General features: G+C 44.5%; 1 protein-coding gene across 4 annotated transcripts in view; it reads left to right on the plus strand.

Moving 5' to 3' along the window:
• Window positions 1–23,594, plus strand: part of arhgap23a (Rho GTPase activating protein 23a) — a 102,512-nt gene that overhangs the window by 70,811 nt on the left and 8,107 nt on the right. For 2 of the 4 annotated variants that reach the window (XM_072692987.1, XM_072692984.1), the window contains exons 7-22: window positions 559–2,239; window positions 11,519–11,674; window positions 13,434–13,545; window positions 14,804–14,843; window positions 14,954–15,091; window positions 16,020–16,328; window positions 16,494–16,555; window positions 17,531–17,643; window positions 17,747–17,865; window positions 17,958–18,110; window positions 20,505–20,583; window positions 21,615–21,688; window positions 21,814–21,903; window positions 22,010–22,135; window positions 22,240–22,281; window positions 22,373–22,466. In XM_072692987.1, coding sequence (XP_072549088.1) covers window positions 559–2,239; window positions 11,519–11,674; window positions 13,434–13,545; window positions 14,804–14,843; window positions 14,954–15,091; window positions 16,020–16,328; window positions 16,494–16,555; window positions 17,531–17,643; window positions 17,747–17,865; window positions 17,958–18,110; window positions 20,505–20,583; window positions 21,615–21,688; window positions 21,814–21,903; window positions 22,010–22,135; window positions 22,240–22,281; window positions 22,373–22,466 — 3,388 coding nt within the window. The remainder of the gene's footprint in view (window positions 1–558; window positions 2,240–11,518; window positions 11,675–13,433; window positions 13,546–14,803; window positions 14,844–14,953; window positions 15,092–16,019; window positions 16,329–16,493; window positions 16,556–17,530; window positions 17,644–17,746; window positions 17,866–17,957; window positions 18,111–20,504; window positions 20,584–21,614; window positions 21,689–21,813; window positions 21,904–22,009; window positions 22,136–22,239; window positions 22,282–22,372; window positions 22,467–23,594) is intronic. The other 2 variants (XM_072692985.1, XM_072692986.1) reach the window with 2 other exon arrangements.

Below are 23,594 nucleotides of genomic sequence, written 5' to 3' on the forward strand. Positions count from 1 at the left end.
TTATGTAGTTCTGTTCTCACATGCTTTAATTTTATGCTTCTGTGCACTTGGACGTTTTGCTTTAGGCCCTTTTTTCCGGTTGTGTGTGTACTGTATTGACAGTTATGGTGGTTGGAGTAGTTGCAGCCCTGCAATAAAGCATCTGCTGTTATCTGTCTCTTGTGATGATGTTGTTAAAGTGGGTTTATGTGCTAGGAACATTAGCTGCATATCTGAGGAGGCTGTGGAAGTAAGGAGGAGGTTTGCTGCTTTCTAGACTCATGGAGCATGAGGAGGAGCTCACTGTGTTGCTGCTGTAGTGTAGTGGAGTTGACAGTGCTACCAGTGTTAATAGTGTGGGCAAGTGTGGTCTGCATCATATGGTCACATTCAATTACATTCATCATCGCTGAGCTGGGTAGCCATGCCACCAAATTCTTGGGAGTACCAGTATCTGATGAGATTTAAGATCATAAAATGCTAATATTGAATAAAATTACTGTTACATTAGAATTCCCAACTTTGGAATGACCGCACATTCCCTGTTTCTTGATCCCTTTTCTTTCTTCTCCAACGCAGGCGTACTCCCAAGATGCCTACCTGAGAGGGAACGAGCCGTTTAAAGGAGGGGCCCAGAATCTCCCACCGCCACCTCCTCTTTGCTACCCCCCACGTTCTAAATCCCAGCCTCCTCCAAGTCACACCTCCTGCCCCGCCCCTTCTCAAGCCCAAATGGGGCAGAACCAACTGGACAACTGGAGCCGCTGGCCCGGCTCATCGTCCTCTGGCCCTTCCCCACCACTCGACAACCGGATCACCGTCCCTTACCCTGCTACTGTCTGGGCAGCGGAAGGGCGTGCCTGTGACCCAGGGGGCGTGGGCCACAGTAGCCCTGCGCATCGCACTGAAGAGATTCGGTACGGGATGACCGAGAGGGGGCAGCAGGCGATGGGACAAATGAGGGGACGCTCATACTCCTCTTCTTCTTCCTCAGGGGGGGCATTAGCAAGCCCGCTGCACCACTATGGCAACCAAGGCATTGGTGCTGCACCAGGATGGGGAAGCCCGCCCCAGCCCACGCCTGCGCCCCCGTCTAGCCGCAATGAACGCACCCAACAAGCTCTTAGCAACTGGTACTATAGCCAGGTCGGCGAGCGGGAACGGGAACGCCCTAGCGTCCGCTCACTGCACCCTCGGCACCGCAGCTTCTCGCAGGACCGTCTTGGGGAGCTGAGCCGGACAAGACGAGCCCAGAGGGTCGATTTCCCACATAGCGTCTCTCAGGACACGTTGCTTCACATGCAGCAGCTAGGGCCTGCAGCCCATGGCCACTGGCAGCCTGAGATCCCCCCCATTTCGGCTTTTAACTGCAGATCTGAAAACCTGCTCCAGACAAGGTACGGATATTCGGGGCGCTCACTAGAGGCTCTGGACCGAGCATCCATTATGCTCGCCCCATGCCAAGAGAGGCCACCCTGGGTCGGCCAGCAATCCCAGTCCAGGGCTGAGGCCTACCAGAGGCAGGGCACTCACTACAGCCCAGCACAAACACCCCCAAGTGTCCACCATGCGCAGGCACCCCAACACGAGCAGAAACGGACTAAACCCCATGTTTCCCAGCACACACCTCAGCATCAAAACTTTACATACTCACCCCAGCACTCCTCGCAGGCCCCTCAGCCACAGCAGGCCATGCCTCAGACCCGCCGCCTGCCATCCTGCCAGAGCCTGGATGAGCAGCCCATGTCCATGGGCTACCGCAGCTACAGCCCTTCTTTCAACCGCAAGACAGGACGCATCCTGCAGCAGGCTCACTCCTTCCGGGACCCATCCTACACAGGCCCGCACCTCAGCTGGGCGCCCACACCCAAGACCAGCCCACCAGAGGGTGTAGCTCCTCCTCCTGCTCCATCCCCTGCCCCACCTACCAGCTCTGCCACACCCACGGCCTCTGAAGGACAGGACAGAACTCACCGGCCGACCAACCATGAAAGAGGGGCTGGGGAAATGAAAGAGGTTCAAACACAGGTACAGGAGGTGGTGATGCGGCAGAAGCCACCAGTGGGGCGAAGAGGCGGCAACGCAAACCGGCATCCACATTATGCCATGGCTATAGAAGACGGTGACCCTCTCCTCTTCACGTCTGACCCCACGGAAGCCCAGCCCAAGGCTGAAAGTACCATCTCCCAACGGCGTGCCAATGGTAATCTAGCACCGCTGTCTGTGGAGGATGACTCGCTGGCTTCTATCCCCTTCATTGGTGAGCTTCTTTTCTTCCTCACCTGCTGCGCTTCCTTTTTCTCAAGTCATCCTCCATTTCTTTCAGTTTTTGCTTTGCGTTGCTGTCATATTAAAACCTCATAATCCTGATGTTTTTGGATTTCATGATGGAGACAGAATTCAGGAATACTGATAGCCAAGTTACTGTGATAATAGCTCTTTGTGTTAAGTTAAAAACTAATTTACAGTCAATTTTATAAAATATTGTACATTAATTGACTCAGGAAAGATAGCATCATGGCTTTAGACAGTGGAGTTTGTGGGGAATTTTAATTTCTTACTGAATTAATTCCATTTCTATGACCAAGAAAAACGATAATATACTATGTTTAATATTATCATTACTTTTTATTATTTAATTTAATAAGGATTAGGCTTCTCAGTTCTCAAACTCTTTGTTTGCTCCCACGTCTGCTGCAGTGTTAAGGCTAATTTATGCTCGATATTAAATATGGATATATATTCTGTCTGTACTCTGCATTTATTTCATCTGTATTTGTGCAAGTTTCTTTGAAAGCTGATGGATACGGACAGAATGAAGAAGTACCACTGGAAATTGTTGGAACAGTGTAGTCAATAATTCAAATATGACACGGCAACCAAACTCTGGTAGAAAATAATTTAAAAACTTTTTTTCCCACCGTTTACAGCCGTTTACACCGCTGCCTCTTTCTCAATTTCATTATCACGCCTCCTCCACTGTCGCCATGTTTGTTGTTGTCAGAAATCTTGAACCAGTTCGGTTTAATAGTTTATTTCCGTGATTTTCCAAAGACTTTCCCAAATAAGAGCATTCTTTTAGAGGCAAAGACTCTTTTTTCCCTTGAAATTGACCATTTCAGGATTATGAGGTTTTGTTCTAATAGCCACGTTTGTTCTCCATGAACACCGCGCCATTTCTGTCCGTGTATTTCTGTTATTGTATATCTGCTCTTCTGTGTCACTTCTTCAGATCATCAGTTCTCTTCCAGGCAGCAGCTTATGTTTCTATTCTATGTCTGAGTGGATTTTTGTGCTTTTTGGAGTTTGGAGGGAAGTCACTGATACTTCTCAGCTACGGTTGTGCAGTACGACTCACTGTAATACACACATGCAAGAGTGTACATTTCTTTGGTGTGTGGTTTCAGGAAAAGTTGATGAAGTGGCCAGACACTTTCAAAATAGACTGAGGGGAATGCTGGAGAATGATGACTGTGTCATAAGAGCTCACAACCCCACCGGCCTGGCTGTTCATTTCCTCTGTCTGGTGCACCTGTATGAGTGTGTGTGTGTGTGTGTGCGTTGTATGTTTGCATTTGCTTGTGTTGGGTAACAGCGGGGTCTCCCGCACTGATGCAGAAGGAATTAAACGTCTGTGACGGAATCAGACTCAGCAGGAACTCCATCTGAGTACTTCAACATGGTAACCATAACTGCCCGCATACCTCATCATTACCTTTATCATCAACTGAAATGAACATAACTGGTACGTCCTGATTCTGTATTACGGAACTAGAAGAAGACAGGATCGCTGGCAGCTTGTGAGAAACCCGTGAAACCTGTTGAAGATATTTGCTAATAGTTAACCCTTAGAAACAACGGTTTGATTCCCTGGGAATATCAAAAATAATAAAAAAATATAATAGAAAAATAAACAAGCAATCCCGTAATGAGGGCAGACCACCCCACTCTGCCTCCTCTTTACCTGAAAATAAAGTACAGGGACTTCAAAATCCAAGATGGCCACATATCAACAGTAGTAAAAGCTGTAGTAGTGTTATAAATGTACGGCATTTAGCTGATGCTCTTATCCTGAGCGACTTACAATGTTACTCGTATTACAACGTTTGGGCCAATGTAGTGTTAGGAGTCTTGCCCATGGACTCATATTGGTGTAGTGCAGAATAGTCACCCAAACCGGGAATTAAAACCCCAGTTTCCCTACATGGTGTGGTAGCTCACTGGCCGGTAGTGGTGTTACTTTGTTGCGGCACACCAACCACACTACAGTTATACAGTTTATTCGCACTTCTATCTGTTTGTGCCTCATTACATCATTCATGTGCACAGTACTGTATCTGTAGACGTGTTCCTATGATCCTATAGACATATTTTGGTTAGATTTGCCATAAAACACTGTTAAAGGGTGTCAAACCAGTTGTGGCAAGCTCCGATTTCTTTAGCTACCTGTAAGTGTTTTGAAATAGTGTACAATTATCAGGATGTTTAACTGGAACGCAGTCAACTCGGGTGTGACAGCTGATCATTTCCAGCTCCGAAATCCAACTTCCGAAGCTAAATGGAACGCCGCATTATCAAAACCCACCAAAACCCACCGTGCCCTGAAGCAGTGCTTGCTAGCAACTGCTTCAGCTAGCACACACACCTTCATAGCATCATGCTTAGCACAGTTTGCTAGCCATGTTTTTGTAAAATATAGTGTTCATACAGTTCATACATGGAAATTAAGCTGCAAGAGGGGTATAAACTGTGGAGCATTGAACTGTGGAGCAGTGGAACTGCTTTGGGATGAGTTGTGACCTTCGGGGTGAGGTGGGGTCCCGACCTCACGACTGCTCCTATTCACGAGCAGGTGTCCCAATACTTTTGTCCATACAGTGTAGATACACCAATTCAGTGTGAGGATATTTAGACCAGTTTCAGACCAGACTACTGTTTGAATGGAGTGCAATACAGAACAGCCAATCAGAACATCAGTTCATTTACATACATTTGTCTTAAAGGGACAGTGACATCATTCCCAGCGCCGAAATCCGGCTTCCGAGGTAAATGGAACGCAGATTTACATTCCAACCATACGTATAGCAAAACACAAGTGATAACTTTGTCTAAGGGTTACTTCATTCCACCAATCAGTGTAGGCATCCCAAAAGAATGGTACACAACCTGTGTGTGTGTGTGTGTGTGTGTGTTTGCTCTAGCCTCTAGCTTGCAGTGATCGTGTCCCAGCATGCCTGCTACTGAGGAGGAGTGCGAGAGCAGGAGGAGATCTGGAAATTAAATGTCTGAGAAAAGGCAAAACATCCTAATCAAAAGCAATAAAGGCAGCAGATAGACACGCGCCATCACACACACGCAGCGTCAGGTTCAGAAAACCCTTCCCCTCCATTTCCGAACTCAACAATGCTGTGAATGTTCATGATCTGAGCAGATAAGCAGTTGACTAATCAGGCTGCCAGGAATTCGCTGTGATGCGGTCGAGCTGAACTGGTACTTATTGTGTCTTGATGTGAAAATATCTAATCTGTGTTTACCTTCCCCCTCCTGTGGTTCACTCGGAAGGTGTTGCTAACTGCTTACTGTAATTACGCAAGCAAAGAGGAGCCTAAGCCTTGCATCTGGAGGTATAACCTGCTTTCCTTTGCGTTAGACGTTACACACCCAGCGCATGTGAACATGCACCAAAACCCACCGTGCCCTGAAGCAGTTGCTAGCATGCACACCTGCACTGCATCGTGCTTAGCACAGTTCGCTAGCCGTGTTGAAATAGAAGAGCTTGATTTAGTATGTAAATGTGTGTTCTTCAAAATATAGTATTCACACAGTCCATGCGATGAGTTGGGGAGTTGGGGATGAGCTGCAGTGGAGATCATCCAACATCTTGACCTCACAAACGCTTTTGTTGACGCTGAATGCAATCAAATCCTCACAGCGTTTCTCAAGAATCTAGTTAAAGACCCTTCCCTGGACAGCAGAGAAACCCTTTAGTTAATTTTAATACCCTTTAGTTTGGGAAAAACAATGAATGAGCAGCTGTCCCAATACTTTTGTCCATACCATGTAGACACCCTTATTTAGCCTAACAGGTTAGCCACGCCTATTCAGTTTAAAGATATTCGGACCAGTTTCAGCCCAGACTGCTGTTTGAATAAAGTACAATACAAAGCAGCCAATCAGAACATCAGTTCATTTGCATACATTCATCTTAAAGGAACAGTAACACATAAAAAAACAGGCCGTTGGATTCTTAGAGATATATAGAGGTTAGACAATGGTTAACTTAACATGTATGGGGATGACTTTTGGGATATGAGCCCATGAAACTGGCACGAGTTGACCGGAAATCAATAAAGTGCAAGACAAAGGTCGGATATGGGGGCTTTAGAGTAGATGATCGGGAGCTGGAGGCGGAACAGCAGAGACACAGAGGGACATATAGATATCATAGAGACATTCACAAGCATTCATGTTCACAAGCTGGGGCATGTTAGTGCTAGGGCACTGAGAATGAAGCAGCAGAGAACACACACACACACAAACTAATCTGATATGTGGGCAGTTGAGCAACTATGTGTTTGGATGCTGTTCTGCTTGTCTGTTGTCTTTTAAATCTCCGTCAGAGGCCTCCAGATCTTCTGAGAGGACACGGATGAGCGCATCTGTGTGTGTGTGTGTGTGTGTTTGACCTCAGTGCCACCACTGGAAATACTCACATAATTTGAACCAGTGCTTTCCTCTCCAGTGGTTTGCAAATACTGAACCCAGTATTCAGTGGAGCGTGGATTTCTCTTCATCAGTCTGTTTAGCATAAATCCTAAGTTCCTCTTAACACGTTCTAGCATCATGGTCCACCAGGCCCACCAAACCAGTCTAAAGTATCACCAGTTGTCTGTATTTCAGCTGAATATGTAATCATGGAAATATTCCCTGAGTAGACAGATTTTTTTTTCTGGTGCCCACATTTTTTTGGGTTCTACCAGCTGGAGCAGAGCATAGCACAGAAGGCTGAGCAGCGGTTTAGGTGGATCAGGGCAGATCAGTAGTATCCGCTGGAGGATAGTATCCCGCCTCATCTTTGACAGTAGGATGGAGATTACCCAGTGTATGTTTAGGGAGGATAGCGTCAGTCATTTCTGTAGTAGATGTCCATTATGCTGAGTAGGGTTCAGCGGCCTCCACTTCCACTCTCCACTTCCACCTCAGGATAATACTGTGGTGTATATGGTATATATGGGGGAAGGGGGTTGTGTTTCTCACAGGGTGACAAAGTGAACACTCCACAGTTTAATCAGTTAAATCAATCATTCAATAAATGTTAAACTGTCTGATATTTATAAATATTTAACTGCTCTGAATCAGGAGAGATGAGCTGGTTAGCATTAACTCAGTTAGCAGGATGACCGCCTGCTCACCACAGAACTAATTCAAGCCTGTCTGACTGAAACCTCACTTATAAACCCGAGAAGGACTCGAGCAACTGGTGACTAATGATGGAGCGACAGCTGTTAAAATGACAGAAAGCTGAAGTTACAGTTTGTTCCCTGTGGTTTTGGATCTGTATCCTTTGCTGAACTAGCTCAGCTACAGCTCCACCGAGTATCAGACGTCTGTCTGTTGAGTAACTGCTGTCTAGCGTCTGAGAGCGAAGTTGAGCGACTGATGTTGGGAGGAACAGAAAGCTGAAACGAGAGACCGGTTCTGCCGTGTTTGGACTCATAGCCGGCTACCTAGGCTTAGATAAGTTAGCTGGCCAGCAGGCTAAACACCATAGATCTTATCCCAGCTAACTGAGGCTCAAATCACACACAATTAGGGGATAAGGCCTCATATCTGAGAGCACAAAGACGAGTGAATGGACTAATTTTGAGATGCCATCAGCATTTTTAAATACCGGTACATGGTATTACTGTTATTCCACCCAAGCCATGCTAAGCTAGCATGAACTCAAATGAGCAGTGTCCCCATCATCAGAAGATCACTAGGGTCTTACACTATGCATCCATATGTTTGTGGACACCCCTTTGATTCAGTGCATTCAGGTACTTTAAGTTGCACCCATGGCTGATACAGATGTGCAAATGCACACATACACACACAGCTTGTCTTGTCCCTGTAGAGAAGTACTGCCAATAGAATAAGACTCTTTGGAGTAGATAAGCATGAACCTATTGGCACCATGCTGCCTAATGTCAGGCGTGGGCTAGAAAGGGGTATAAAGCCCCCCCAGCATTGAGCTGTGGAGCAGTGGAAGAACTGTGTTCTCTGAAATGATGGATGGTTCTCCATCCAGTACTTTTGGGATGAGTTGGGGAGTTGGGGAGTTGGGGATAAGGTGAAATGGTGATCATCCAATAGCGAGTTGACTTGATGTTGATGCTGATTGCAATCAAATCCGCTCAGCAATGCTCCATAATCTAGTAGAAAGTCTTTCCTGGACTCCAACAAAAGCAGGATAAACTCTTTTTTGAATAAGCAGGTGTCCCAGTACTTTTGTCCATGTGGTGTATGTGCGATTTGGTGTATGGTACTTTGGTGTGCAGTACGCTCCATTAGCATGGCACAGAGGAATGGGGTATGATGGGAAAGGGAGCAGAAAGGGGAAGAGGGGGGTTGGGCACTGGGGGTTTTCGGGGTGAGGGGTGACACACATACAGACACACATAACCGGACACAATCAGCACACTCAGCTCTTTCTACCCTCAATGGTGCCATTGTGTCATGCCTTGAAAGAGGAGGGGGTCTTAATACACACACACACACTCACACACACACATGCATACAAATTCCACCAAACCCAGATACAGGAGGACCTGCGAACGATGTCCCTCACAAACTTGTGACGTCTCTTTGTTCTTGTGCACTTCCAGTCTCACCGTCCCTCTCCAGTCTCGCTCTCCATCAATCCCATTGTCCTTCCCACCCTGCTTCAGTAGGTGTCTGTTAGGACATAGTAAGAAGTGCATGTGTGTGTGTGTGTGTGTGTGTGACCATAAGGACCATGTGTGTGTGACCATAAGGAGTCATGAACAAGTTCTAAAGTATGTGATCTGTATGTTAATGATGCAGCTTTTCCTTGCTCCCTGCTTGCATGTGTGTGTGTGTGTGTGTGCATGAGAAAGAGCAAGAGAGAAAGGGAGAACTAGAGAGCAAGAGAAAGCTCGGCCTGCAGTAATAAGCGCCTTTGTTAAACCCACAGTGAAGCTATTTCTGCCAGTGGCTGGAAAACAGGCCCAGATTCTACATCCCAGATTGGGAATGTTTCCGCCCCTGCTTCGAGAGCAACACAAAGTATATGTGTGTGTGTGTGTGTCAGGGAGAGAGAAATTGGAAGTGATTACACTCAGCTCTGGCTTCTTGTCCCCCTACAGAACAGGGTATGAGAGGATTGAGGATCTTCACAGAGTTAACACACTGTCCGGATGAGAGAGTGACTGAAGAGACAGGAACATGGGAAGAAAGATGGATGGAAAGGGTGGGAGGTTAGAGAAGGAACAGGTGGGGTAGTGGTGGCTCAGCGGTTAGAGCTCTGGGCTATTGATGACAGGGTTGTGGGTTCAAAACCTGGGCCCTTGAGGCTTGAGCAAGGCAGCAAGGCCCTTCACCCTGGGTGTGTTGCGGCAATGGCTGCCCACCACTCGTGCTCACTGTCCGCTGTGGATAGATGGGGTAAAAGCAGAAGCCAGATTCCATCTATGTCCATCACAAATGGTAAATATAGTTGTCTGGTCTTGTCTTGAACTACCCAGCTGGCCACCGACCTCAGTAGACATTGCTGTCTGGTTTGAAACCCCAGTAGTGCACTATACAGTGAATGAGGCATAGTTTCGGACACACGTCTCACACTGTATTTAGCAAGGTAGCGTGCTGCTGCCACCTACAGGCCTGGAATAGCTACTCTGATGACTGATTTCTGTGCACTGGTTGCTTTGGTCAGGAGATCTGGTAGTGCTGGTAGTGCCGGTGGTCTGTGAGAGCTCAGCTTTCCTGCTGCGGAGCTTAGAGAGGAACTGAAAGCAGAAGCATTTAGCAAAGGTATGAGGGCATTGTCACTCCAGCATACAGAAACAGTTGTGTTGCGTGTGGGGAGCAAATTTGAGATGGCCCAGTTGTTTTTAGTTTCACTACTATGTAAAAGTGTGGAATCAGTGGCTTTTTTTAGGAATGTACACCAAATTTGGCCTTTACAATGATGCTATTAGGCTATTAGGCTTCTGCTCAAATAGGTTTCCAATCATCTGTTGGAGGCTGAGAAAAAAAGGTTTAGATCCCATCTAGTCTGCTTCTGAAATGACAGAGAAAGCTGTAGAACATTAGGAATGAAGTTGTTGTGATGATATTTAATGAAATTCAGAATGCCTTGAGTTTCGGAAGTGCTCTAATCTCAAGCTAATATCAGAAAATGGCTCTAAGTGGATCATTAAAGGTCCAAAAACAGCTCCTTTAGAAAACCGAAAGCTTCTTTATGGTTCTAAGGCATTGCTCAAAGAACCCTTTGTAGCACCTTTGTTTTTAAGAGTGGAAAACACTGAAATACACTCTGTACACACTGTCCAAAAGTTAAGTGGAGACCTCTTCTAAAAAAAAAGTCATTTAACTACTTTAAGTTGCACCCATTGCTGACACAGCTTGTCTAGTCCCTGTAGAGAAGTACCATCCATAGAATAGGACTCTCTGGAGAAGATAATCATGGATTTATTGGCAACATGCCTAATGCCTAATGCCTGGCATGGGCTAAAGGGGTCTAAACCCCCCCAAGCATTGAGCAGTGGAGAAATGGAGCAGAAGAAAGAATGAATGAGCAGATGTCCCAATACTTTTGTCCATACATTGTAGACTGTATTAAAATGAAGTGGTTCATTTCAATGAAATGTGAAGTAAGTCGTAGGTGTGTACAGTTACACATGGTACCTGCATGAGCTGGGACACACGTGCACACACACACACACACACACACTTATGCCTTTGGAAAAGAACTGAAACCTTTTGCTCATACAAAGACAGCTCACACCTCTCATTTCCACATTGAATACGTTTCTCATGGAGGCTGAAGACTCAGGTAGGAGTGCAAGATGTTTGCCTTGATGTTTCTCCACATTTTAATGATCATTTCTTAAAGATCTTCTCCACTTCCAGGCCTTTTGCTTACTGAGGAAAGCTGTGCATCTTCTTGGGGTTGATTGTACAATACTGGGGCCTTTTTCGTACCTCTCTTTTTCCCCTGTGTGCTTTCGTTTCTCACTCTATGACGAGGTTGTGAGGCGTTCCATGTGTTGCTTATGATGCCTCTTGAAAAGTACTGTGTTTTGCTGTGACAGAAATCTATAAATGTGTGTTGGAACTCATGTAGATTAACCCTGCGACACCCTATTGGCTTTACCTGTAACCTTCGCTCTCTCCCCTTTTCTCTACTCCTCTTAACTTTCCCCCTCTGTCCTTTTCCTCCTTCCTTTCTTCTCTCCCACTTTACCTTTCCTTACCTTCCTTTCCTCCTTTCTCCTCCTCCTCCTCCTTCTCTCCTCTCCTTTTGCTCCTCCCACAGATGAGCCGACCAGTCCAGGTGCAGATTTGCGGGCGTGTCACGTCCCCGCCTCCTCCGTCGTGTCCAGTGGGCTTAAATCGGCCCCCGCTGTGGCCGCCAGCCCGGCCTCCCCCACCTTCACCTTCCCCCTCAGCCGCCTCTTCTCCCACGACTGCAGTGAGTCCAGTAGAGAGAGACGCGATGCCGAGAGATACATGCACACACACACACTCACACACTCACCTAGAGGTGTGTTCACAGTTACGTTTTCAGTGACACAGTAGCAGTCTTAAGTTTCAGTGCACTCGGCAGGTTGTCGATCCTTCATATCGTTGAAGGCTTTGAGATCTAAAGGCTTATGCTTGACGATCAGCCGAGGCATGGTTCATATGGTCAGCCAACATGGCAAACATACACAGATCAACCATAACATTAGTCCCACTCATCAGTCAATGGGTAGAAATATTAGGCGGCAAGTGAACAGGTGTTAAAAGCAGGGAAAGTGGTCAAGCTAAGAATCTAAACCACTTTGACAAGAACCAAATTGCAATGGTAAGGCGGCTGGAGGGCCAGAGCATCTCAATTTAGTTAGCTAAGGCTCTAAAATAATTAATATTCAGTTAGACGTTTCAACAAAAACTTAACTGTATTCAATGTCATTGCTGACAAACCTTAAGAACTAGCAACGTTCATCAATACTTTACCATTGATCCAACACAGTACTGATAACAAAATGTTTACCTCAACCAAAATGATCATTTTCATTGATCTAAAATCAATAAAGTATCAATGTCACGTTGATATCTGGGTTATGTTTCCAAAATTACACCTAAATACCATATTCTCCACCCCTCTCAAACAGAACTATTCATGCTTTCTTATATTAATGCAATTTGAAGTTGGTTGGTGTTCTTTAGAGACTGACAGTATCCCAAAAACGGTTGGAAAAAGCTTATTGCAATGCCGTGTCATATAGTATAGTACAATAACGTTAAATATAACCATATTACCATAACGTTTGGTATTTGAAGCTTGCCGTAAGGCTAATATGGCTAATATAGCTAACATAGCTACAAAAGTACTGGGCGTCCACCTACCGGTTAGCATGAACACAAGCAGGTCTATCTGATATTTGAGGCTTGCAGTGGTGCTCAATGGGGCTAATTGGTGGGGCGTCAATGCTATTTACTTGTTAGCTACACTAGCCTTACAGAGCTAGTGCAAGGAACCAAACCTGTGGCACTAAATTTGCTTTGGCTCCTCACGTGTATTTGATTAGAAGTTCTTTTAGAGTGTCTTTTAGAGTATTTTTTTTTAAAGCATAATAGGAGGTTAGGGGCTAAGGAAGGGGAATTCTCATAATACTGTAGGTGTTTGGGTTTTTTTATGCGAAAAATGTGGGGACAGTTGGGTAAAACTAAGATAAACCAATACGAGTGTGTCCAAACTTTTGACTGATACTATAGTTTCCACAACAGATTATCAAAACACAGCACTACATACCACATGCCTGCCCATGTACAGCATGACCCATCTACACTGAATCTACATTTAGGACCTCCTCCACCCCCTACCTTCAGAGCACTCGTGCATGCACCAGACTCTCCATCCCTGACCCTGTCAGGCCGTCTGCAAAGCATCTCTGCATGCCCTCCTGCATGTGTACATGACCGTTATTGTGTACTGCCCTCTGACCATCTCTGGACTACAGGAACGCCAAGTCCGCCACTCTTCAGGAACGACCAAACCCACTCCCGGTCCCTACGGATCCAGTCCCGTTATCCTCCCATCTCCTTCTCCCTGTCTCTTACCCAGCTAACTCCTTAACTCCTCTGCTTGCTCCGCCCACTTTTTTCTTCTCATCGACGTTCTAAGCTGCTTCGGACAGTTAATACAGTTTCTCTCTCTCTCTCTTTCTTTCTTTTTCTCTGAGCAGGCAGTATTAAATCTAGTCGTCGCTCCTCCTACCTGTTGGCCATCACCACCGAACGCTCCAAGTCATGTGACGAAGGGCTCAACACCTTCAGAGACGACGGCCGGGTCTTCTCGTGAGTCAGATTTGCAGTTCTTGTGTTGAAGCACCAATCAGGATGATGACAGGGCTGAAGTCTTATGCAAACATCTTAGGCAGCCATGAAAATGGTTTAACGGTTAAACAGTAAAAAACAGTAAAAACAAACCATTAAAAACAACATTAAAATAAATGCATTAAAAATAATGACTGCAGTAAAAGTAGGATCAATGTGCTGTTGATCAGTTATTGATATGTCGGTTAGAAGAACCCGGAAGACAGTTAAAGTAAGGCTTAGCAGGGCAAATGTGAAGCCTACAGGGTGTAGGGCATTTACAGGGTGAACGTCACTTATCTATGCACATTTCTCCAAATTGTTGGACCTACATTCGTCCATATATCTCTTTTCATGAATGTCCTTGAATACAAACACTCAAGCAGCAAAGAACAACGCTTTCTGGAGTCATTGCACGTCACCATGCAGGAACACCTGCAAACAAGAAGCCGTTCTTAAAGGAGAAGGTTTCCAGCCATGCGAGCGATAAGTTGAAGCAGTCATGTGACAAATTAAACCAATCACACAACCTCACACACAGAGCCGGGAGCGTATATAGCTTCCTCAGCTGCAGCAGGCCGCACCAATGTTCACTAGAAGGCGAACCCCAGACCCCCCATATCAGGAGGACCAGAGATCGGTGCTCTGGACTGCTCCCAGGCTCAAAAACAGCTTTCACACTTGACCAAGCGTACCAAACTTGCTGAGTAAGCAGAACCTGGGTCTGCAGGGACCTTAGTGTCTTGACTTCAGGTGGCAGCTGTATTATTGTCTGTGACTGAGAGACCCAGAAAATAGCTCCTATTCTGTTTTGACTCTCGCCATGTAAAAACCAGCCAGGCTATCTTGTCCATGGTGTATTTTCTTCATCGACTGATGTGAGATTGATCACCTGGCACTGGATTGTCAATAATAAACAATATAAAAACCTGGTTGGGGCTTAAAATAGAAAGTTTTGATACATTTGTTGTAGTTTATTATAGATCAGGCATTATTGGTCAAGCAAAAGTCTTGTATCTCCAAAGTGGCAACTTTACAGGAGAAGGAAAAAACCTTCTTAACGTTCAATAAAAATTGGTTTAATTAAATTGCAAAATGATTGCAAGTCATTTTTGGAGAGTATTTCTGTTGGTCCATTTATCATGAAAGTGTTTTGCGTGTTTAGCGGCGATGAGCAGATGTGATGTTAATGATTCAGTGAATGTGTACTGATTCCTGTTGCCCTCTTGTCTCTTTACAGAAGATTACCAAAGAGAGTTAAGAGCTTCTTTGGTGACGGGGTGAGTTCAGCTTATTGAACCAATATGCTGAAATATTGTACAGTCTTCACTATTTAAGTTTTAACTTTGTGTGTGTGTGTGTGTGTGTGTGTGTGTGCTTGTATGTGTAGTCTCTGGACAGCCTGAAAGCTGCTGAGGATGCTCGCTCTAAACGACACTCCACCTCAGAGCTGGGCAGCTTCAGCTACAGCGACGTCAGGAGAGAGGGCTGGCTTCACTACAAACAAATCCACACTGAGAAGGGCAAAGTGAGAGAGACACACAGACACAAAGAGAGAGAGAGAGAGAGAGAGAGAGAGAGAGAGAGAGAGAGAGGGACTGACAGTTCTGGGTTTTATTTTTAAAATAAAACCAAGAACATAGCCCCAGAGACAATTGGGGGGTTATGTGCCTAACTCAAGGGCACCTCAGTCAGGAATTTTGAGGAAGGAAAAAGTGAGGAAAACATTCCTTCACTCTCCTAAAAACACAGGGAATTAACCCAACGACCTTCCAATCCTTAGCCCACTTCTCTAACCATTAGGCCACAGCTGCCCCACACAGTCTTCTATGGTGAATTTATGTGTCATCTGTAATGCCATATATTTCAAAAGTCCCGAGCAAATCTTGAGGCAGAAGCAAAATAATTATTGTGTATTATTCTACATTACAGAATGCAATCTACACGATACGTCCAAATGTTTGTGGACACCCCTTCTAATGAATACATTCAGCTATGTTAAGTTGCACCCATGTGATAAAATACACACACATGTCTAGTCCCTGTAAAGAAGCACTGAAAAGGACTCTCTGGGTCAGATAATGAACATGAACCTATTAGTACCATGCTGCCTAATGCCAGGCGTGGGCTAGAGGGCTATAAAGCCCCCAGCATTAAGCTGTGGAGCAGTGGAACAGTTCTCTGGAAGGCTTATGGTGCTCAATTTAATTCTATAGGATAAGTTAAGGAGCTGGGGATGAGGTGGGGTGGTGGTCATCCTAATGCTCATGTTGCTGAATACAATCAAATCCTCACAGCTATGCTCCAAACTCTAGTAGAAAGCCTTCCTTGTCTGGGTAGTTTAGAATACCCTTGATTTCAGAATCAGCAAGTGTCCCAATACTTTTGTCCTTATAATTTTATAAATTTGTGTCCTTCTCTTCTCATTTTCCTTTTGTCTTTCCTCGACCTCTCAGAAGGTGGGAAGTGCCATGCGTCCCTGGAGGCGGGTCTTTTCGGTGCTGCGCTGTAATTCACTCTACCTCTACAAAGACAAACGGGAGGCGCTGCTGAAGGGGTCCGCCCTGGGAGGCGGGTCCGAGGACGAGCAGCCTATCAGCATCCGGGGCTGCCTGGTGGACATTGCGTACAGCGAGACGAAGCGTAAGAACGCGTTGCGGCTGACCACCCAGGATTTCTGCGAGTACCTGCTGCAGGCCGAGGACCGGGACGACATGCTGGACTGGATCAAAGTGATCCGAGAGAGCAGCAAGACCGACAGCGAGGTGAGAGACGTGAGACCCTGTATTCCTCTTACTGTTGAACGTCAATGATCAGCCAAGACATGTCATGAGGTCTGAAGTCTGCTTCTTTGGATTTCTGCTGGAGCTATGAGGCTAATACTGTTTACTGAGGGGATTAATTTGCTCACGTCTGTGTGTTTGCTCTAGGAGTTGGGTTTCTCCAGGCAAGCTCTCATCAGTAAGAAGCTGAATGACTACAGGAAACAGAGGTGAGTCTGGATAACATTAGGCTGTTGCCTCACTGCTGGGTCTGGTATATAATCAGAAGGTACATGAGGGGAGATACTGTCATGTGAAAAAATTAAAATTAAACCTTTTTTTTTCTTTTGAACATATTTAACCAGACAAAACTGAGAGATGGAGGTACTATAACTAAACACATACAACTGAGGAAATGCCTTTAAAGGCAAAGGTGCACATTTTTGTCACTGTACTACATACAGTGGAATGTGTCCTCCGCATTTGACCCATCTGTGGTATTGAACACACACACACTAGTGAACTAGGGCCAGTGAGCACAAACACACCCAGAGCGGCGGGCAGCCACCTCCAGCGCCCAGACCTTGCTCAATGGCGGGTATTGAACCCACAACCCTGTCATCATCATACAACATACACCATACGACTCATACACCATCTACACTCAGAAAGCACTACAGCTCAGATTTCAACATATGAATAAATGTTAATACTGTTCTATTACAAACTAGTACACTAGGTAGGGAGTAGTGTGTAATTTGGGATTAAACCTTTGTGGTCTTTCAGTGTTCTCTCTTTATGAGGTACTGTCGCCCCATACAGGGCTAGCATGCTCATGCAAGCATTTCCAGCTCTGTGTGGACGAAAATCTTTTCAGAAACAGAGGGAGATTTTTAGACATTTTAAGAAGTAATAAATGGGGGGTTTGAACTTTTTCCTCACATGAAACTGCATTTCTATTCATTATATTTTACAGGTGATTTCTAAAGACATTTCTTCAGGTGTGCGTGTGTTTAATTATATTACCTCCATCTCTCGTAATGGTTCAATTGAGGATCAAATGTCCAGATGTTCATGGGGCGTCCTTATTTTCTCACATGATTGTACGTACAGTATATAAGCCTGTTTCAGGGAAATTCTGTGGGATTTCAGCACATCAAAATCTGTCACTAATAGCAGCTAATAGTGCCTTATATGTTGTTTAGTCCAACAGGCAACAAGCCAGACTCCTCTCCCCGAGTGCCACGCATGCCTTTCCTGCTTACCAAGCCTGACAACAGCAGCGCACCCCCGCGTTCCCCCAAACATGAGGGCAAAGGTCAGACAACCCTCAGAGGCCATCAGAGGCCCTAGCACTTCTGGTCTTTTCATATATTCTCCATATTAGTTAGCTAATACCCCGCCCCCTCTTTCTTTCTCAGAGGAGAGCAGTCCTCCCAAGTCTCCATGGGGCATCAACTTCATGAAGAAGGTGAAGAAGGCGGGTCCTAAAGCTTTCGGAGTGCGCCTGGAGGACTGCCAACCTGCTGCCAGTAACAAGGTCAGGGTTTGACCTTGTCCAACCCTGTATATCTGTATATCGATCCTAAGGAGCCAAGCTTTACTCATGTGTGTGTGTGTTTGTGTGCAAAGTTCATTCCCCTGATTGTAGAGATCTGCTGTGGGCTGGTGGAGGAGATGGGTCTGGAGTACACGGGCATTTACAGAGTGCCAGGGAACAACGCTGTAGTGTCCAGCCTACAGGAGCAGCTCAACAAGGGTAGTGACATCAACACTGCAGAGGAGGTGAGGTGCACATACAAGATTTTTTACAAATAAGCTAACAAACACTAAATGGACAAAAGTATTGGGACACCTGCTCATTCATTGTTTGTTCCAAAATCAAGAGTATTAAGAAAGAGTTTATCCGTCTTTTACTGGAGTAACTGTCCAGAGAAGAAGGCTTTCTACTAAATATTGGAGGAGCATTGCTGTGAGGATCTGATTGCATTCAGTGACAAGAGTGTTAGTGTTGATCACCACTCCACCTCATCCCCAACTCATCCTAAAAGCATTGGAGTCTTATTCTATTGCCAGTACTTCTCTAGAGGGAGAACATACTGGGTGTAACTTAAAGCATCTAAATGCATTCATTAGAAGGGATGTCCACAAACATTTGGACATATAGTGTACACACTCCAGTGGCGTTGTCTTGCACAGAAAAGCTAAAAACTCAACTGTAAAAACAATTGCCTCACAAAAACAGCCCACAAAGGAGCTGTTTTACCAGTTATCACGTTTGTCACTAAATACGCTCTAATGATGTTTCCACATAAAATAAAAACCAAAAGCTGCATCATTACTCAGCTTTCCTGGTCATTTTTTGACTCTTGTTTCCTTATAAACCCTCCTGGAAGTTTCTCGAGAATTGTGCTAGTTCTTCTGTAGGTAAAGACTGGTTTGTACAGTCTGAATCTCTTCGTGGTAGGGCTGTCATTGACACAAATAGCAAATCGTCAAAGAATTCATGTGATCAAGATACAATGCATTTCTACAAAAACAAGAAAGAGGACAAACATGACAAAAGTATAGGGACACTTGCTCATTCATTGTTTCTTCAGAAATCAAGAGATTAAATAAAGAGTTGATCCTGCTTATGTTGGAGCAACTGTCTCTACTGTCCAGGGAAGAAGGCTTTCTACTAGATTTTGGAGAAGCATTGCTGTGAGGGTTGGATTGCATTCAGTGACAAAAGCGTTACTGGGGTCAGGATGATAAATGATCAACACCCAACCTCACTCTTAACTCCCCAACTCATCCTTTCAAAAGTATTGGATGGAACACTATCCATCAGTCCAGAGAACACAGTTTCAGGGCTTTAGACCCCTCTAGCCTGTTGGCAGCATTTCTCTACAGTGATTAGTCAAGCTGTGTGAGCAATGGGTGCAATCTGAATGTATTCATTAGAAGGGGTGTCCACAAACATTTGAACATATAGTGTAGCTTACATATGGTCACAGTAATGCAAAAACCTAAATGTCGCTGGATTCCACTGAAAGTTGAGAGGGTTTTGTGACAGTGAGGATGTGTTTCTCGCTTACAGGCCCTTCTCTCAGTTCTCTATAGAAACCGAGCTGTCCTGGCTGATCCGAAACAGCAGAACTAACTGCCACATAATGGACAATTAGCCTGCTGACCACAGAACAATTAGCCTGCTGACCACAAGCTCACTTTGGAGAGTGCCATCTTTCCCCCAGGCCATGAGTGGCTGTAAAGTCTCCTCCTTCAGTGCTTCATTTTTCTCGTAAAACATTCCGAGATTTCCCTCGCAGCATCCTGTGCAGTGTGACATGCAATAAACGTACTGTACAAGGGCCGCATCAATTATGAATAACACTATATGTCCAAATGTTTGTGGACACCCCTTCTAATGAATGCATTTAGCTACTTTAAGTAAGTCTTGCTGACACAGATGTGCACATGTACACACACAGCTTGTCTAGTCCCTGTAGAGCAGTTCTGCCAATAGAATAGGAATCTCTGGAGCAGATCAACATGACCCTACTGACACAATGCCTAATGCCAGGCGTGGGCTAAAACCCCTCTAGCATTGAGCTGTGGAGCAGTGGAAGAACTGTGTTCTCCTCATTTTTAGGGTGATTTGGGAGTCAGATCCTTACAGCAATGCTCCTCCAATATCTAGTAGAAAGCCTTCTTTCCTATACAGTAAAGACTCCAACAAAGGCAGGATAAACCATTTTTAATATCCTTGATTTCAGAAGAAACAATGAATGAGCAGGTGTCCCAATACTTTTGTCCACATAATGTATAATGCTTATAAATACTTTAACACTTATATTAATGGATATGTGTAATAACACAATAAATAAAGTCAATTTATACACATTTTTTCATTGAATTATTAATGTTGTGTAATTTATTAATCATCATAATGAGCATTTTATGGTGTTTCAGATTCTGTGATTTCTGTAACTACCTTGTATAGTCCCATAGGTGGCCTGTGTACACTAATACACTAATATATGTAAACTAATCTGAAGAGTCAGTGATTAATCCAGTGAGCAGTGCTTTCATCCAATCTCAGTAGTCAGAAAAGTTCCTGAAAGATCCCGGTAATCCACGGATGAGTTTCAGGTGTGGTTCGAATTGACCTCCTGTTTATCTTTCTTTCTGCACCAGCGTTGGCAGGACCTGAACGTGGTGAGCAGCCTGCTCAAGTCTTTCTTCCGCAAACTCCCGGAACCCCTCTTCACTGATGGTGAGATGTTTGGAATGACAGGAACCTAAATATTTACAGAGCAACACTTCAGCTGCCTTTGCTCAGTTGAGCTTTACCTCTGTGAAGAGCCTTCAGTGGAGGCCAGAAGTATGAAAGCAAGACGTGATTTTAGTTAGTAAATGGGTTAATTAATTAAAACAAGGCACATCATGTCTGTTGATGCTTGGTTAAGGCACATCATGTCTGTTGATGCTTAATTAGTTGGATAAATTTTATTCACCTGATTTAACTCATCTAGGTTTTAGAAGGACCGGAATGAGTTGGAGCTCATTAGAGCTGCAATAAAACTCGGCAGGAGAATCACCAACACCTGAATTAGTGAAGAAATGGTTAGCATGCAGATGTTTGGTCAAACCCTTTTGTCCTCTGTTTATGAACGGTACTATCCAGTATCTGTAGAAAGATTAAAAGTGTCCATGTTCTTTATTTGTCTTGTATTTTATTGTATTTAATTCCACTAATTATATTTGGGTAATTATATGCACCAAAAACAGTCGTAATGGAGTGTGGCTTCTACCTTGGTATGTACCCCCCACCCACCCACCCTCTACCAAATGTGGAGCCAGGAATGATAGATGGCAGGGTTACATTCATTCAAACAGGCTGTTTTTGTTACTGTGCCATTAACACTGTATATTTGGATATGTAAATGAGCTTCATTCTGAATGGCATCTTCTTTGGGCTGGAGTTTGGGTGGCTTGGTAGGAGGCAGAAGCCACCCAAATATCCCCCCTCTGATATGAGGATCCGGGAATGATGGATGACGGAGTTAGGAGTAGAGTTGTAGACATGTTAACAAGGTAGAGGTAGAATTTAAAGCATGTCAAATTAAGAGGGAGGTGCTTCAGGAGGGGCTTCAGGAGGGGTGTTCCTCCCAACATTCAGTTATTTCATCCACATTATGTAATGCCTATTAGGACTACAGCAGTTGAGCCCACTCATTGACACTGGGCCCTGTAAAGTAGGCTTTGTTTTTAAGCTGTTTTCTCAAATTTGTAATTATATTCCAGACAAGTACAACGACTTCATTGAGGCCAACCGTATGGAGAATGCAGGTGACAGGCTGAAGACCTTGAAGAAACTGGTACGAGATCTGAATCTTCACCAGAGTATCCACTTAGACGCATGCGCTACATTTCTATAACATCTGCTCTGGTTTTCAAGTCACCATGGTTACCACTCCAGATTTTTTCATCTTTCTTTCTGCAGATCCACGACTTGCCAGATTATTACTTCCACACCTTGAAGTTTCTGGTTGGCCACCTGAAGACAGTGGCCGACCACTCTGAGAAGAACAAGGTCAGGAACATGCCTCAGCCTCTTTTCAGATGGATTTGTGTGTTTTTGCGTGGGGTGTCGGTTTGGACCTTAAACTGTATGCGCACGTTTGTGTGTGTGTGAGCAGATGGAGCCACGTAACCTGGCGCTGGTGTTTGGTCCCACTCTTGTGCGGACGTCCGAGGACAACATGACGGACATGGTCACCCACATGCCTGACCGCTACAAGATTGTAGAGACTCTCATCCAACATGTAAATATTCCCCACAATCTTCACCACACATACGCAACCAATCAGAAGCAACCATGCAACCAAATCAGTGCTGCTCTATTTATCCCTGTCCTTTTTATATACAGTATGCCTGGTTCTTCAGTGAGGAGCCTGACAAGGATGAGAAGGTAACGACACTCTTCAGGGCTTTTAGTCTTTACTTAATTGGTTCAGTTTGAATGTATGGTTACTGAAGACTGTCCATGTCCTTTCCCTCAGACGCCAGTGGATACAGAGGATGTTCAGCCTGCCCCTAACATAGATCACCTCTTATCTAACATTGGCCGAACTGGCCTGCTAGGAGATGCCTCAGGTAAGTGCCCAGCCCGGTCCAACCTCCACCATCCAATCACGGCACAACTCAAGCCAGAGCTCTAAAGAACGTGTTTTAAGTGACCAGTGCTGCATTCAAGTGATCCTCTGACTTTAGATGAATTGAATGAATCTGTAACGTAATTGATCTATCCATGCTCCGCCCACAAAAGCTTTCTTTTCTAGCTACTGCTGCGAGGTTGAACACGCTCTAAGGAATGCTGGGGGAAATCCTATTCAGGCAAATTTAGTTCATTAGAGGTGGGCAATATAGCACAAACATAACATCACACATTTTCATGGTGTGCATCATAATATTGAATTTATTCAGATTTAATGTATTTTTTATATTCATATATTTATAAGTAAGACCCAGTATATAAGGCCCAGTCTTAACACATTTTAAAAAGGCTACATGTAGGTGGTCAGTGTTCTAGAAGTACAGCCGAGATCTATGACATACTCAGAAAAGGATACTGTGACCTAGGTTTAATAAGATCAAATTTAATATAAAAAAAACATTACCCCACTTTTGACATTAGTGCGTATGGAAATCAGTCATAATAATGCACAATGCATTTTTAATTGGCTTCCATGTATCCCTTAGAAATAAAAGTATTTTTGGTGTGTCTTTAACACGTCATGCAAATGTACCTTAAAAATGGCAACTTTACAAAAATACGTCTTAATTTTCAATGGAAGCCAATAAAAAAGTCACGCTGGAGCATTTCTGTCGCTCCATTCTTCCTGACATTTGGACACAACAAGAATAACAGCCAGATTCAAATGATGTAAAAATGTAAAAAATAGCAAAAATAGAGATGGACAAGGTTTTTGTGTGATAGTGGCAATATGTAAATGACCTCTGTTCACATTGGCTGCCCTGAACTGTGCTCTAAAAATAGCGAAATAGTGAAAATTACACTGTTTTGCCTTATGGCTCCCATATTTGGAGAGGGGAGTACATGATGCATTTTTAAAAACTGAACAGAATCTACATAGTTCATCATCCTGATTGTTCTTAAGATGAACTTTGTGTTTTCCACAATATGGACTATTTAATTAATTTACTAATTCTCTTTACAATTTCTCACTGCGTTTAATGGAATTTTTGCCAGGATTTTATAAA

Source organism: Salminus brasiliensis, chromosome 12 (assembly GCF_030463535.1).
Source record: "Salminus brasiliensis chromosome 12, fSalBra1.hap2, whole genome shotgun sequence".
In the NCBI taxonomy this organism is placed as follows: Eukaryota; Metazoa; Chordata; class Actinopteri; order Characiformes; family Bryconidae; genus Salminus; species Salminus brasiliensis.